The following is a 15,755-nucleotide window of genomic DNA, read 5'->3' on the forward strand; positions in this document are numbered from 1 at the left end:
TTGATGGGCACCTAGGTTGCTTTTATTCTTGGTTATTGTAAATAATGCTTCAGTGAACATAAGGGTGCATAATATTTTTTCAAATTAGTGTTTTCATTTTCTTCATATAAATACCCAGAAGTGAAGTTGCTGGATTTTATGGTATTTCTGTTTTTAATTTTTTGAAGAGTCTCCAAATTGTTTTCTATAGTGGTTGCACCAATTTAGATTCCCACCAGTAGTGTACAAGGGTTACCTTTTCTTTACATCCTCACCAACACTTAATTATTTGTTCTCTTTTCGATAATAACCATTAGACAGGTGTGAGGCGATATCTCATTATGGTTTTGATTTGCATTTCTCTGATGATTAGCCATTTCTCTTTGAGACCCCATGGACTGTAGCCCTCCAGGCTCCTGTGTCCATGATATTCTCCAGGTACAAATACTGGAGTGGGTTACCATGCCCTCCTCCAGGGAATGATTAGAGTTGTTAAGCATATTCTCTTGTGATTGTTGGCCATTTGTATGTCTTCTTTGGAAAGATGTGTATTCAGTTCTCTGCCTCTTTTTTAATCAGCTAGTTTTTTGTTTTGTTTGTTTGATATTGAGTTGTATGAGTTCTTTGTATGTTTGGCTATTAACCCTTTATCAGATATATCATTTGCAAATATCTTCTCTTATCCTGTAGGTGGCCTTTTCTTTTTGTTGATATTTCCTTTACTTTGCAGAAGCTTTTTGCTTTGAAATAGTTCCACTTGTTTATTTTGCTTTTGTTACCTTTTTTTTGGGGAGTCAATACCAAAATATCTCCAAGACTAATGACAGGGAGTTTGCCATCCATGTGTTCTTCCAAGAGTTTCATGGTTTCAGGTCTTATGTTCAAGTCTTTAATCCATTTTGTGTTAATTTTTGTGTGTAGAGTAAGATAGTGGAATTTCAGTTTTTTGAAACTGGTTTTCCAGTTTTAGCAGCACAGTTATTAAAGAAATTGTCCCATTCCTTACTTTATATTTTGTATTATTGAGTCTTTTGTGGTAATTAATTGATCATATGCATAGGTTTATTTTGGAGCTCTATTCTGTTCCACTGATCTATGTTTTTATGCCAAAGCAAACTGTTTTGATTACTCTAGCTTTGCAGTATAGTTTGATGCCTCCAGCTTTGTTCTTCTTTCTCAAGATTGCTTTGACTGTTTGGGGCCTTCTGTGGTTCTACATACAGCTGCTCTACTCTGTTAAATACCTTGAAATTTTGACAGGAATTTTTTGAATCTGTAGATTGCTTTGAGTAGTGTTAATATTTTAACAATATTAATTTCCTTGAGCATGTAGTACTTTCATTTGTGTCTTTTATGATGAGCTGTTTTTCTTTGGTATCAGTTGTAAAATCTATGAGGCTGTTTTTTGATGGCTAAGGGAAGGGCTAACAAATCTTTCCTAACTTGCCAGCAGAAAATTTAGATAATAGGGGTTTTTTAGTTGTAGTCTAGTAGTTTCTGGTCCCTATCATCCCAGAATGGAATGCTTAATATTTCTCATATTTTCAGTAGTTGTATTTACTTATTTATTGTGAAGTGTTTTCACAGTATAAAAATTGAAAGTAATAAGTCATGCTGTTATAGAACAGAAGGTGTTAATTCTCTGGTTAGACAGTATCCTCTATCTTAATTTCTATTTTTCCATCTTAAAGAATTGTACAGTGAATCCAAAGGACAGTATCCTGAAAAGAGTGAAGGATATTGGGGACGTCTTTAAAGAGAAATTTGCTAAAGCTGTGGGACAAGGATGTATGGAAATTGGATCACAGGTAACTTCAACTCATTTTGATGAGTACCACTGTATAGTAAATAATTTCAAATGCAATATCTGTCCAAGTTGTGTAAATGCTATCTAATAGTATAAAATTTTGGCAGCTACCAAATCCTAGTCAGCTGTGTATGATGCTATTTGGAAAAAACTTGATGGGCTAGCTCTCCTTACTCTATACAGAAACCAAAAGGAAACATGCAGAAAATTTTGGAAAACTTATGTAAATTTTAGAAAGTACAATTAAAAAAAAATCAAAATCTTGTTGATATTAAGTTTTTGGTGTATATTCTTTAACTTTTGCACGTATGGAATATTATGTATGCACATACTTATATGAATGGAATATTATACATGCCATTTATTAGTGGTATTATTGAATGATGTTACTTTTACTATTGCTGTTATTATTTCAGAAAATCTAAAACTAATATTTGGCAAGAGAATGGGCTCTGGATCCAAGCCCTGGTTTCATATCTGGCTCTTTCATATATGAGCTGTCAGGTTTCTATATTTGCTTTACTTTGTGGCATTACTGAGGTAATATATAAAATATATTTGAAAACTGTAATCTACTATACACATTTGCTTTAGTGTAGTGAGGTTATATTTTGATACCATCTGTATTTTAAACAATTATATTTAAAAGTTCTTTTGGTCATAATTTGGAATGAAGGATTAAGGTGTATATTTATGTGTATTTAAAATTGGACTGTTTTTTAAACTAATGGAAACTAGTTATTTGATTAAAACTTTTTGCTGATAAGATCCTTTAGATCGGATTTTTGCCTTTGCCAGCTTTATGGAAAGGTACTATTCTCTTAATCCTGGAGAGCTATCTTAAATACATGTCACAGGAGTGTTATATTCATGTGTAAAATGGTTAGAACAGTACCAGGTTCCCCATTGGCTCAGATGGTAAAGAATCAGTGTGCAATACAATGGACCCAGGTTCAGTCCCTGGCTTGGGAAGATCCCCTGGAGAAGTGAATGGCTACCTGCTCCAGTATTCTGGCCTGGAGAATCCCCTGGACAGAGGAACCTGGTGGGCTACAGTCCATGGGGTGGTAAAGAGTTGGACACGACTGAGCAACTAACACTAACATATAATATATTCTTAGTACATATATATCTGTTATGATGTAGACTGAAGTAGGAATGTAGGAAAACCATATACTGGACCCCTCCTCTTAAAAACTTATCGGGAATGTGAAAACCATCATTTTATATGGGGTCGCAGAGAGTCGGACTCAACTGAGTGACCAACGCTTTCAGTTTCCTCAGTTTTAGACAAGCTAGCTTTTGTGCTCTCTTGGTAGCCATATTTCTGAGAAGGGTCAGAGATGTGTCTCAGGGCAAAACTTTTTAAAAATTAGTAATTGTTATGTTTTCTAAAATAGTGGGATCTGATTTTTTGTTTGTTTGTTTGTAGCGATACAAACTTGGAGTCCGATTGTATTACCGAGTAATGGAATCCATGCTTAAATCAGTAAGTTTAAAAGAATATAATAGAAAAAAAAATTCATTGCTAATGCAAAGAAGGCTTCAGTTAATTTTTTAAATCTGTTTTAGGAAGAAGAACGATTATCCATTCAAAATTTTAGGTAAATTTTTGTTTTAGTAAAACAATTTCTTTTTTTTTTTTTTATAAAAGTAAATGTTACAAAAATCATTCTTTTTTTCCTTTAGCAAACTCCTGAATGACAACATCTTTCATATGTCTTTGTTGGCATGCGCTCTTGAGGTTGTAATGGCTACCTATAGCAGTAAGTTAAATTTTAGTAAATAAACATTCTAGTTCAATTTAAAGTTTAAAAAAACTTATCTGAGGTGTTATGTGGGTTTTTTTAGGGGGGTCGGAGATGGAGAAGTTAAGGAGAAGAAATGCATATTTTAGATCATTATATACGAAAGAATGTAATTGGTCACCTTAGAACGGCTTGTGAACTTGGATTGTTTCAAATCATCTTGGAAATACTTTCACAAGGTCTCTATTTTGGTCTATACTGAATCCAGGAAATGTACCTATTAACCCCCTTTAAAGACTTAGGAGATTGTAAAATCCCTGAGAAGTACCATTGAGCAGCTTCCACTGATAAGGAAGCACTGCCACATATATATATTCAGTGGTTATGAGACCAAAGGTTGGAACTGAAATCTGCCAGATAAATGGAACAGAGGCACCAATAGGGGTTTTTTAAAATACGATTTTCAACATGTATCATTACTTTGCAAATAATCTTGCGACTGTCAAAAAAGTTTTGTTTGTAAAAAACAAAAGAAAAAAAATTGTCTAAGGATAAAAATATATTACATAACTAATATAACCAAGAAATACACAATTGAAACAGATTTTTCTAACCAAATTATCAAAATCTAAACAATCACTTCCCCTCTTAATCAATGATTAATGAGACAGTTAAAATGGATATGCCAGTGCATTACTGGTTGGATGTTAAACCTGTCCCTGATACAAGTGTAGAATATTTAAACCTTTGAAAATTTGATATAAGCTATGAGCCTTCTGTCTAAAAGAGACATACATGCATATGCCCTCAGACTTGGGAAGCCTATTTCCTAGGAGTCTGTGGACCCCAGAATAAAAAATTCTGTTTTAAGTAAATTTTTTTTGTTTAGCCTTTCTACTGTGTTTTAATTTTTTGTTTAATAAAACCTTTGAACTGAAAAATAATGTAATTCAAGACTTTCTGTTTCATTCCTAAGTTATTTTTCTTTCATTTTTAGGAAGTATGTCTCAGAGCCTGGATACTGGAACAGATCTATCCTTCCCATGGATTCTGAATGTATTTAACTTAAAAGCTTTTGATTTTTACAAAGTGATTGAAAGTTTCATCAAAGCAGAAGCCAACCTGACCAGAGAAATGATTAAACATTTAGAACGATGTGAACATCGAATCATGGAGTCCCTTGCCTGGCTCTCAGTAAGTAACTAGTTAAAGATATTCATATGCATATGGATAACAGTTGTCTGTTAGTGAGATATATTTGTTAAAATTTACCTCGAGCAAATATGCGATTTAATGAATAATATGATTTCCAAGTAGAGCCCAAGAATCAAGTGGAATATTATCAATAGAATGGTGTCTTTGAGCTCTCCAGACTATCTCATATAGGAATTTATTATGAATTGCTTTTCTTTTTTTTGAATTGCTTTTCTTAAAGCTTGGCACTTCAAAACAAAGCAGAATTCTGTAAAGTATTTGGGAACTTTATTTAAAGTAGGAGTGTCATGTTTGAAAATTTAAGTGTCTGGTCTTAAATTTCAACAGAGTAATTAAAAAAAAAATTGACAGGCTATTGAGATGATTTAAAAGAACAGATTTTTATTTCAATTTAATTTGCTTTTTTTTTGGTCCCATCGTTAAAGATAATCTAAAATCTACACTGGTGTAGTTATTGCTTATAGCATTGTATGGACAAAAAGAATATTCTAGGTAGTCTATTTATAGCATATAAGCTATTGATAAAGCTTTATTTAAATAAAGGTTATATCTCCTATATAGTAATAATAAAACATTTATATGAAGTTCTTCTGTTATGCTCTTTAAATCTTCATAGTTGGGCAATACTTTGTTAATCATCAGGTTTGTAGATTGATATACAGTTGGTTTCTTTTGAAACTGTTGCATGCTAAGCTTACATCTTTTCATTTATTTCAGCATATAGAAATGACAGTGAAAAAATTAAGGCTTTAGTTATATTAGAATCTTAATCTTCATGTAAATGTAGTTTTAAATTTTTTTATATTTTAAAAATGTAATGGCTAAGAGATAACTTGTTTCTTCGTGATTTTCTTGTATTGCTGTATAGACAGAGTGGATAGAAAAGGAGAGAAGTAGGGGAAGTTGATAGACATTGTATTGCTATGATTGAATTGGCTAAGTCTTTTATACAAAAGCTTCTGCTTTGTTAAAAAAAAAAAAGGAGTACTTAGGAGAAAACTCTCAGAATCTGGGGGTTCAATGAAAGTAGCAAAAATAAATACATAGATCAATAAACAAAATAAATAGAGTACTTTTCAGAGGATGCCATGCCCGCTTTTCCTAGAAATTGAAATCAAGACATGACTGTATCATCTGAAAGTGACTATTCTTATTTCTTTTAGAGGACTTTATTTCTATCGATACACATCTGCTATATGCCAAGCATTAAGGTAGATATTGTGAGGATATATAAAAGACATGAGCTCTGAAAATTATGGAGGAAGTAGTAGAAATTTACTGTTGAAAATTGCTTGTGTTCAAGCCTGTTTAGTTCAGTTACTGGTATTCTAGGATTCTAAACAATATTCTTTTATTTTTGAGAATTTTTGGAGGAAAAGTAACATGTACAAAGTCTGGTCAAGGGTACAGTTTTTTAATAATAGAGTAGTGTGGACTTCATAAGCCTCTGAATTTAAATTCTAACTTTGGTATTTCTAGGGGATGAGATTATAGGCTACTTTTGGTTGAATTTTCAAAAAATCAATACAGACTGCTGTTTTAATCATAAACAGAACAGAGTGGTGGTGGGTAACTATGAACATAAGTCATGCCACACAACATAATATGTGAGTCTTTCCTGTGAGAATAATTTAACATTTTAGAGAGTAGGCATACTATAGATAAATTTGAGCTTTCACAGACTGTAGGATTTTTTTCTTTATTGAAGTATAACGTATATACAGAAAAGCATATATCACAAGTTGTAGTACAAAGGATTTTTTACAAATAGAATGTACCCACGTTACTAAATATATAGATCAAGAATCAGAGCAATTGAGCACACCTATGATACCAAAATCCAGATCAAGAATCAGAGCAAACCTGCTTGGTTTTTTGATTCTGTATTACAGTCAGAATCTCTCCTTGAACTGAAGATATTTATGAGAACATACTCACAGGGAAACATCAAGTGAGATACTACTTACTTTATTCATTGGTAATTTAATGAAAGAAAGAACATATTGTATTTTTTTTTACTTTACAATATTGTATTGAATCCACCATGGGTGTACATGTGTTCCCAATCCTGAACTCCCCTCCCCCTCCCACCTCCCTCCCTGTACCATCCCTCTGGGTCATCCCAGTGGACCAGCCCCAAGCTTCCTGTATCCTACATCAAACATGGACTGGCAATTCGTTTCTTATATGATATTATACATGTTTTAATGCCATTCTCCCAAATCCTCCCCCGACTCCCTCTCCCACAGAGTCCAAAAGACCGTTCTGTACATCTGTGTCTCTTTTGCTGTCTCGCTTACAGGGTTATCGTTACCATCTTTCTAAATTCCATATATACGCGTTAGTATACTGTATTGGTGTTTTTCTTTCTGGCTTACTTCACTCTGTATAATCGGCTCCAGTTTCATCCACCTCATTAGGACTGATTCAAATGTGTTCTTTTTAATGGCTGAGTAATACTCCATTGTGTATATGTACCACAGCTTTCTTATCCATTCATCTGCTGATGGACATCTAGGTTGCTTCCATGTCCTGGCTATTATAAACAGTGCTGTGATGAACATTGGGGTACACGTGTCTCTTTCAATTCCGGTTTCCTTGGTGTGTATGCCCAGCAGTGGGATTGCTGGGTCGTATGGCAGTTCTATTTCCAGTTTTTTAAGGAATCTCCACACTGTTCTCCATAGTGGCTGTACTAGTTTGCATTCCCACCGACAGTGTAAGAGGGTTCCCTTTTCTCCACACCCTCTCCAGCATTTATTGCTTGTAGACTTTTGGATCGCAGCCATTCTGACTGGTGTGAAATGGTACCTCATTGTGGTTTTGATTTGCATTTCTCTGATAATGAGTGATGTTGAGCATCTTTTATGTGTTTATTAGTCATCTGTATGTCTTCTTTGGAGAAATGTCTATTTAGTTCTTTGGCCCATTTTTTGATTGGGTCGTTTATTTTTCTGGAATTGAGCTGCAGGAGTTGTATTTTGAATGGGGAAAGGGTTGAGTACCTTTACTGCACAGTCTTGAGAAATACTAAATCAAGAACAGAATAACTTTAAGAAGGCATAAGCACACTTCTGTTTTTTTTTAATCCCAGAGAGATTAACAGGTGATATATAAATATAAAATGCTAAACAATCTATTGAAAAACCTAGTGAAATCTTGTCCTCTGGAAATCTGGAAGATTAGTTGTGGTTTAAAATGAACCATGCCTAAGGATTGGACCAAAAGACTTACAGACGTTTAGGCCTCTTAAATCTGTTAAGCAGTTTATCATGCCAGTAGATGATGAGGTGAGATTTGGATATTTTACTTTCAATATATTCAGACTGTGTTGGATTTTTTTTCAGTAAAATCTTTGTCAACCAAAGTAGACCAGGTAGTTTATTCTCTAAATGGTCTTTTTTGTGGACTTCTGTGGATTTTTCCTCTTGATCTACCCACTTCTGTGGCTACCTTAATACTGTTTCTCTCACAGCCACCAGAGAAATTTTTTTATAAATGCAGAACAACTCTCATGATGCTAATTCCTCAGATGAAAAATCTTTTGTAGGGGACCTGTGCCTCTGGTAATATGGAGGGAGACCATACCATATGACTCCTCACAAAAAAATACAACTATAAAACCTGTACACACTCAGTTGTGCCTGACTCTTTGAGACCCCATGGACTGTAGCCTACCAGGCTTCTCTGTCCATTAGATTTTCCAGACAAAAATACTGGAGTGGGTTGCCATTTTCTTCTTCAGGGGATCTTCCTGACCCAGGGTTCAAACCCACAGCTTCTGTGTCTCCTGATTTGCAGGCCGATTCTCTTCCACTGAGCTACCAAAGGAATTACCTGAAGTCACTGACCTTTTAGAGCAAACAGCCTAGTTAAGAAATGGAGTAGGGGTGCTGTGGGCCTGGGTAGGAAGCTTTTAGCCTGGGGCTGGGAGGTATAGGGGGAAACAAAATGGCTGCCTGAGGAGGCCTTACAAATAGCTGTGAAAGAAGAGAGGCAAAGCAAAGGAGAAAAGGAAAGATATACCCATTTGAATGCAGAGTTCCAAAGAATAGCAAGGAGAGATAAGAAAGCCTGCCTCAGCGATCAGTGCAAAGAAATAGAGGAAAACAACAGAATGGGAAAGACTAGAGATCTCTTCAAGAAAATTAGAGATACCAAGGGAACATTTCATGCAAAGATGGGCTCAATAAAGGACAGAAATGGTAGGGACCTAACAGAAGCAGAAGTTATTAAGAAGAGGTGGCAAGAATACACAGAAGAACTGTACAAAAAAGATCTTCACGACCCAGATAATCACAAAGATGTGATCACTCACACTTAGCTAGAGCCGGACATCCTGGAATGTGAAACCAGGTGGGCCTTAGGAAACATCACTATGAACAAAGCTAGTGGAAGTGATGGAATTCCAGTTAAGCTATTCCAAATCCTAAAAGATGATGCTGTGAAAGTGCTGCACGCAATATGTCAGCAAATTTGGAAAACTCAGCAGTGGCCATAGGACTGGAAAAGGTCAGTTTTCATTCCAATCCCAGAGAAAGGCAATGCCAAAGAATGCTCAAACTACCGCACAATTGCACTCACCTCACATGCTAGTAAAGTAATGCTCAAAATTCTCCAAGCCAGGCTTCAGCAATAAGTGACCTGTGAACTTCCAGATGTTCAAGCTGGTTTTAGAAAAGGCAGAGGAACCAGAGATCAAATTGCCAACATCTGCTGGATCATTGAAAAAGCAAGAGAGTTCCAGAAAAACATCTATTTCTGCTTCATTGACTATGCCAAAGCCTTTGACTGTGTGGATCACAACAAACTGTGGAAAATTCTGAAAGAGATGGGAATACCAGACCACCTGACCTGCCTCTTGAGAAACCTGTAAGCAGGTCAGGAAGCAACAGTTAGACCTGGACATGGAACAACAGACTGGTTCCAAATAGGAAAAGGAGTACATCAAGGCTGTATATTGTCACCCTGCTTATTTAACTTATATGCAGAGTACATCATGAAAAATGCTAAGCTGGAGGAAGCACAAGCTGGAATCAAGATTGCCAGGAGGAATATCAATAACCTCAGATATGCAGATGATACCACCCTTATGGCAGAAAGTGAAGAAGAACTAAATAGCCTCTTGATGAAAGTGAAAGAGGAGAGTGAAAAAGTTGCCTTAAAGCTCAACATTCAGAAAACTAAGATCATGGCATCCGGTCCCATCACTTCATGGCAAATAGATGGGGAAACAGTGGCTGACTTTATTTTTCTTGGCTCCAAAATCACTGGGATGGTGATTGCAGCCATGAAATTAAAAGACGCTTACTCCTTGGAAGAAAAGTTAAGACCAACCTAGCCAGCATATTAAAAAGCAGAGATATTACTTTGCCAACAAAAGTCTGTCTAGTCAAGGCTATGGTTTTTCCAGGGGTCATGTATGGATGTGAGAGTCGGACTATAAAGAAAGCTGAGCACTGAAGAATTGATGCTTTTGAACTGTGGTGTTGGAGAAGACTCTTGAGAGTCCCTTGGACTGCAAGGAGATCCAACCAGTCCATTCTAAAGGAGATCAGTCCTGGGTGTTCATTTGAGGGACTGATGCTGAAGCTCCAATACTTTGGCCACCTGATGCGAAGAGCTGACTCATTTGAAAAGACCTTGATGCTGGGAAAGATTGAGGGCAGGAGGAGACGATAGAGGATAAGATGGTTGGATGGCAGCACCGACACAATGGACATAGGTTTGGGTGAACTCCGGGAGTTGGTGATGGACAGGGAGGCCTGGCATGCTGTGGTTCATGGGGTCACAAAGAGTCGGAAAGGACTGAGTGACTGAACTGAACTTAACTGAGTGCCAGTGGGAAAATCTCAGGCTTTCTGACTAGGGAAACTGGAAAATTGAAACAACCATGGACTGTTGCCTGCCAGGCTCCCCTGTCCATGGAATTCTCCAGGCAAAGTTACTGGTGTGGGTTGCCATTCCTTTCTCTGGGGGATCTTCCTGACCCAGACATTGAACCCAGCTCTCCTGAATTGCAGGCAGATTCTTTACTGACTGGGCAACCAGGAAGCCTGTCTCAAAGTGGCTTTAGTGAAAGGCAAAAGATGTGACTTGAAACAGAAGCTGCTGGTGAATAAACAGTTTACAGCTCAAGTTCAGTAAAAATAATCACCTGCTTTAAGACAAAGAAACAAAATATACTCATTTGATAAAAATAGCAGAATCCAGAATCTTTACAACTTAAACATTTACAGTGTTCAGGATACAGTTCTATAATTACCCAGCATACAAAGAGGGTCAAAGGAATCAAATGTATGTTTTTAGTGTGGGAATTTTAAGTAATTATTTGATGCCTGCAAGGCTCTCTTTTAGAAGCTTTGTCTCTTCCTTTTTTCTTATCAGCAGTTTAAAGTGTGGTCTGTGATCCCCTGGTGATCCCGGAAAACATTTTAGGCGATCTGGAATGTGAAAGCTATTCTCATATTACTGTTAAGATGTTATATCTTTTTTTCACTCTGTTGACGTTTATGCCAATGACATTAATTGCAAAACTTTTGGAACCTTTGCACCGGATTAGAGCAGTAGCATCAAAGTGTTTGTGGGTTTTTTTTTTTTTTCCCCCAGCTTTTTATTTTGTGTTTGGGTATAGCTGATTAACCATGTTGTGGTAGTTTCTGGAGAACAGCAAAGGGGTTCTGGTGATCAGCCACATATATACTTGTATCCATTCTGCCCCCAAGTCCCCTCCCCTCCAGGCTTGTGGTCACTGTATTCTTCACCACCACAAACTCAGTTAAAAAGAACAAAGCAAAACATGCCTGTTGTCATTTAAAAACATCAATGATGAGCCAGTTAAAAGTATTTATTTTATATAATCTCTATTCTCAAATACAGTGTGGTTGAAAGCAACTAACAATAAATGTTGCCAATGATAAGTTTTGAGTTCTCAAGGGAAAATTAGAATTTTGATAATCTTGTATTCACTGTAAGCAGAATAGCTTCCCAATACATCAAAGACTTTTCTGTAGTATTAGTACATGTGATTGTTTAACATTACATAAAGAGATTCATCAGCACTGTAAGATCTATGTAATTCAGTGAACTCTTATTTCCAAATGACCAGTGCATCATGCTATAAAATCATTCATGAGTAAGAAGTTTCTTCAGAGTTTAAGGTCTTTGATAGATAGATCAATGGTTTTTAAGGTCTCAGAATGTGGTTTAATTCATGAATTAAAATTCATGAAACTTAAAAATTCAATGAAAATTAAAATTCATGAATATTACTTCCAATTTCACATTGCAATTAACCTTTAAGAAACTACTGCTTGTTGAGTTTTAGGGTAGTGTCAAAAAAGAGTATCCCTTATTATCTGAAAAGTCTATTAAAATACTCCTTCTTTTTTCAACTACATATTGTGTGAGGCCAGATATTCTTATACTTCAAACAGACAACACATTTCAGTGAAGCAAATACAGAAGCAGCTGTGAGAATTCAGGTCTCTTCTATAGGCTAGGTATTAAAGGGATTTGCAGGATTGTAACCTCTGCCACTGTTGTAATTTTTTGTTTATTTAGGAAAGTAGAGTTAGGCTTCATGAAAATGTTAGCTCTGTTAACACATAGAAAGCTTCAGTTCACTTCAGGTCAGTCGCTCAGGCGCGTCTGACTCTGCAGCGCTGGACTGCAGCACTCCAGGCCTCCCTGTCCATCACCAATTCCTAGAGCTTACTCAAACTCATGTCCATAGCAAGCTTATTTTGGTTATTTCAGATAAATTGCATTCTTAAATTTTTTCAGTTTTAATTACACTTGAGTTCAGTTCCGTCGCTCAGTTGTGTCCGACTCTTTGTGACCCCATGAATCGCAGCACCCCGGGCCTCCCTGTCTATCACCAACTCCTGGAGTTCACCCAGACTCATGTCCATCGAGTTGGTGATGCATCAGCCATCTCATCCTCTGTCACTCCCTTCTCCTCCTACCCTCAAATCCCTCCCAGCATCAGGGTCTTTTCCAATGAGTCAACTCTTCGCATGAGGTGGCCAAAGTACTGGAGTTTCAGCTTCAGCATCAGTCCTTCCAATGAACATCCAGGACTGATCTCCTTTAGGATGGACTAGTTGGATCTCCTTGCAGTCCAAGGGACTCTCAAGAGTCTTCTCCAACACCACAGTTCAAAAGCATCAATTCTTCGGTGCTCAGCTTTCTTTATAGTCCAACTCTCACATCCATACATGACCACTGGAAAAACCATAGCCTTGACTAGACGAACCTTTGTTGGCAAAATAATGTCTCTGCTTTTTAATATGCTGGCTAGGTTGGTCATAACTTTTCTTCCAAGGAGTAAGTGTCTTTTAATTTCATGGCTGCAGTCACTATCTGCAGTGATTTTAGAGCCCCCAAAATAAAGTCTGACACTGTTTCCACTGTTTCCCCATCTATTTCCCATGAGGTGATGGGACCAGATCCCATCATCTTAGTTTTCTTAATTAACTTTAAATTAAGATTTAATTATTAGCACAGTAATATTGCATGTGTACTAAGTCATTTCAGTGGTGTCCAACATTTTGTGGCTCTATGGACTGTAATCCGCCAGGCTCTTCTGTCCCAGGGGTTCTCAAATATTGATAGACACACTCACATGAACAAAAACTTTTGGGTCCTCAATAATTTAAGAATGTTACAAGATGCTGAGTCCAAAATATTTTGAGAATACTTTCCTTATATTCTCTTCTCGATTCTGACTTCTGTTTACTATTACTCACACATCCATGTTTGTCTCTGCCTGTCTCTGAGTCTTTGTTTACTTCATAGGCTCCACCCGAAATGCTTTCCCCTTTTTATTTACCACATTTTCAGGTCTACTTCCACTTTGCCTTTTGAGACCATCCTAAGTCTATAGTCATTCTTTCCTCCTTTGCAGTCTTACAGTGTTGATCAATACTACTTCCTGGTCATTTATAAACTTCGTATCTTATTACATGTGTGTGTTTCATTTTAAATGAGTTAATGTATGGGAAAAGCACTTGGAACAGAATCTCTGGCTTTGTATTATAAAATATGGCAGTTAATTACAGGAGTGAGAATGAAGGACAGAGAAAGGGTCAACTTATGACATTAAGGTACTGTCATTCATTAAAGATAGCTGGAATTGAATGAGATTTCCTTAGGAGGTGAAATTTGATTATGTTGAGTTTGAATTGCCTGTAGATCATCAAGTAAAGGTGTCAAGAGGCAGTTGGGTATGTTTGGAGTTTAGGAAAGAAATTCTAGGCCAGGAACAGAAACCTGAGAGCTGCTGGCACATATATAATAACAGACATTACCACCTTTTATTGACAATTTATCTTGTGTCGCCCTCACTATGGTGAGTACTTATCATCTCATTTGACTTTTATAATAATCCATGAGGTATTATTATTCTAAATGAGGGAAATAATGCTCAGAGAAGTTTAATAACTTGCCCTAAACCATATAAGCTAAACAGCGGAGCTTAGGGCTCGAACACAGGTCTCTCTGGCTCCAAAACTATAAATCCCTGTGTTTTACCAAATGACTAAAGTTTAGGAAATAGAATAAGGTCACTTAACAGGAGAGCGTAGTACAAAAAGAGAACGTAATTTAGGACAGAATCCTAAGGAGCACCAACAGTTAAGGGATAGACAGAAAGCAGAAGCCTACAAAAGAGATCAAATCCAGGAATCCTCCTGTCACTAAGGAGAAATATCAGAAGTGGTGTCATAAAGAGAGAATGAAAAGGTCTGAGTGCTTGCTATTTCCGATACTGTGGGAGAAGTCAGTAGCAACTGAAGAGTGGCTATTAGTTTTGGCAACAAGGAGGCCACTGGTAAAGGTAGCAAGGACTGTCAGAAGAAGTGATGTGGGAGCAGGAGTAGATCTCAGTGGAATTTGGCTGATATGAGTGAGAGATAACCTGGAGACAGTGGTTATAAATAGTTTCTACCTGTTTTAACTGTAAAGGAAAGTAAAGGTATAGCTGGAGGTATGTGAGGCAGCGGGATAATTATTTTTCAGGATGGGAAAGGAAGGATTAAATGTTGATAGAGACAAGTTATCTATTGCTGAATGGCACATTAGTGGCTTAAAACAATTATTTTATTTTGCTTATGATTCTGTGGGTCAGGAATCTGGGAAGAGCTAGACTGGACAGTTCCTCCCAGACCATGCGGAGTCAGCTGGTGTCTGGGGCAAGATTCACTACTAAAATGTTTCTTAGAAGTCTAGTACCTTGCTTCTGCCTGGTATGTGCTGACCTCTCCCTCCCTTTCTTTTTTTTCCCCTCCTCATCTTATCCTCCTGAGTTCTCATATGAGAAATGGTGCATCTCATAGCATTTGACTGAAGTGACTTAGCAGCAGCAGCTTAGCATTTTTGGTTTTAAAGTAGTTGCCCTTCTTACAGAGCAGCTCTTTATCTCTAGTTTTAAGTAATTTGATTAAGATGTGCCTTAATTCAGTTTTTTTCCTGTTTCTCTTGCTTGGTGTTCTACTTTGAAATGTGGGCTTATAGATTTCATCAAATCTGGGGCTGTTATTTTCTCAAAATGTTTTTGTTGACTCCTCTCACCCCTTCTGCAGGGATTCTGGTCACACATATATTAGGTCACTTAAAATTGTTCCATTGCTCCCTGATGCTCTGGTTGTTGTCCCAAATGTTTTGTTTCTGTTTCACTTGAAATTGTTTTTGTTACACCTATATCTTCATTAATTTTTTTCTTCTGAAATGTCTTATTTGCTATTAATTCCATCTATTCTGCTTTTAATCTTAGGTATTAGATTTTTCATCTCTAGACTCTGATTTGAATCCTTTTCTAAATCGTTCATATGTCTTTTCAGCATGTCTGTGCTTTCCTTTACATTTAACATCTGGAATATAGTTATAATAATAATTTTAAAGTCCCTGTCCACTAATTCTTACATCTATGTCTTTTTAGTACTGTCTATTGACTGATACTTCTCTTTTGAATGGTCTTTTTTTTTTGGCTGCTTGGTAACTTTTTA

At 36.6% G+C, this 15,755-nt stretch overlaps 1 protein-coding gene across 3 annotated transcripts in view; it reads left to right on the plus strand.

Moving 5' to 3' along the window:
* The window catches only part of RB1 (RB transcriptional corepressor 1), a 120,256-nt gene that overhangs the window by 55,786 nt on the left and 48,715 nt on the right, over nucleotides 1-15,755 (plus strand). For all 3 annotated transcript variants that reach the window (XM_061434602.1, XM_061434604.1, XM_061434603.1), the window contains exons 13-17: nucleotides 1,671-1,787; nucleotides 3,219-3,275; nucleotides 3,359-3,390; nucleotides 3,476-3,552; nucleotides 4,532-4,728. In XM_061434602.1, coding sequence (XP_061290586.1) covers nucleotides 1,671-1,787; nucleotides 3,219-3,275; nucleotides 3,359-3,390; nucleotides 3,476-3,552; nucleotides 4,532-4,728 — 480 coding nt within the window. The remainder of the gene's footprint in view (nucleotides 1-1,670; nucleotides 1,788-3,218; nucleotides 3,276-3,358; nucleotides 3,391-3,475; nucleotides 3,553-4,531; nucleotides 4,729-15,755) is intronic.

The sequence above is a fragment of the Bos javanicus genome, chromosome 12, assembly GCF_032452875.1.
Source record: "Bos javanicus breed banteng chromosome 12, ARS-OSU_banteng_1.0, whole genome shotgun sequence".
NCBI lineage: Eukaryota > Metazoa > Chordata > Mammalia > Artiodactyla > Bovidae > Bos > Bos javanicus.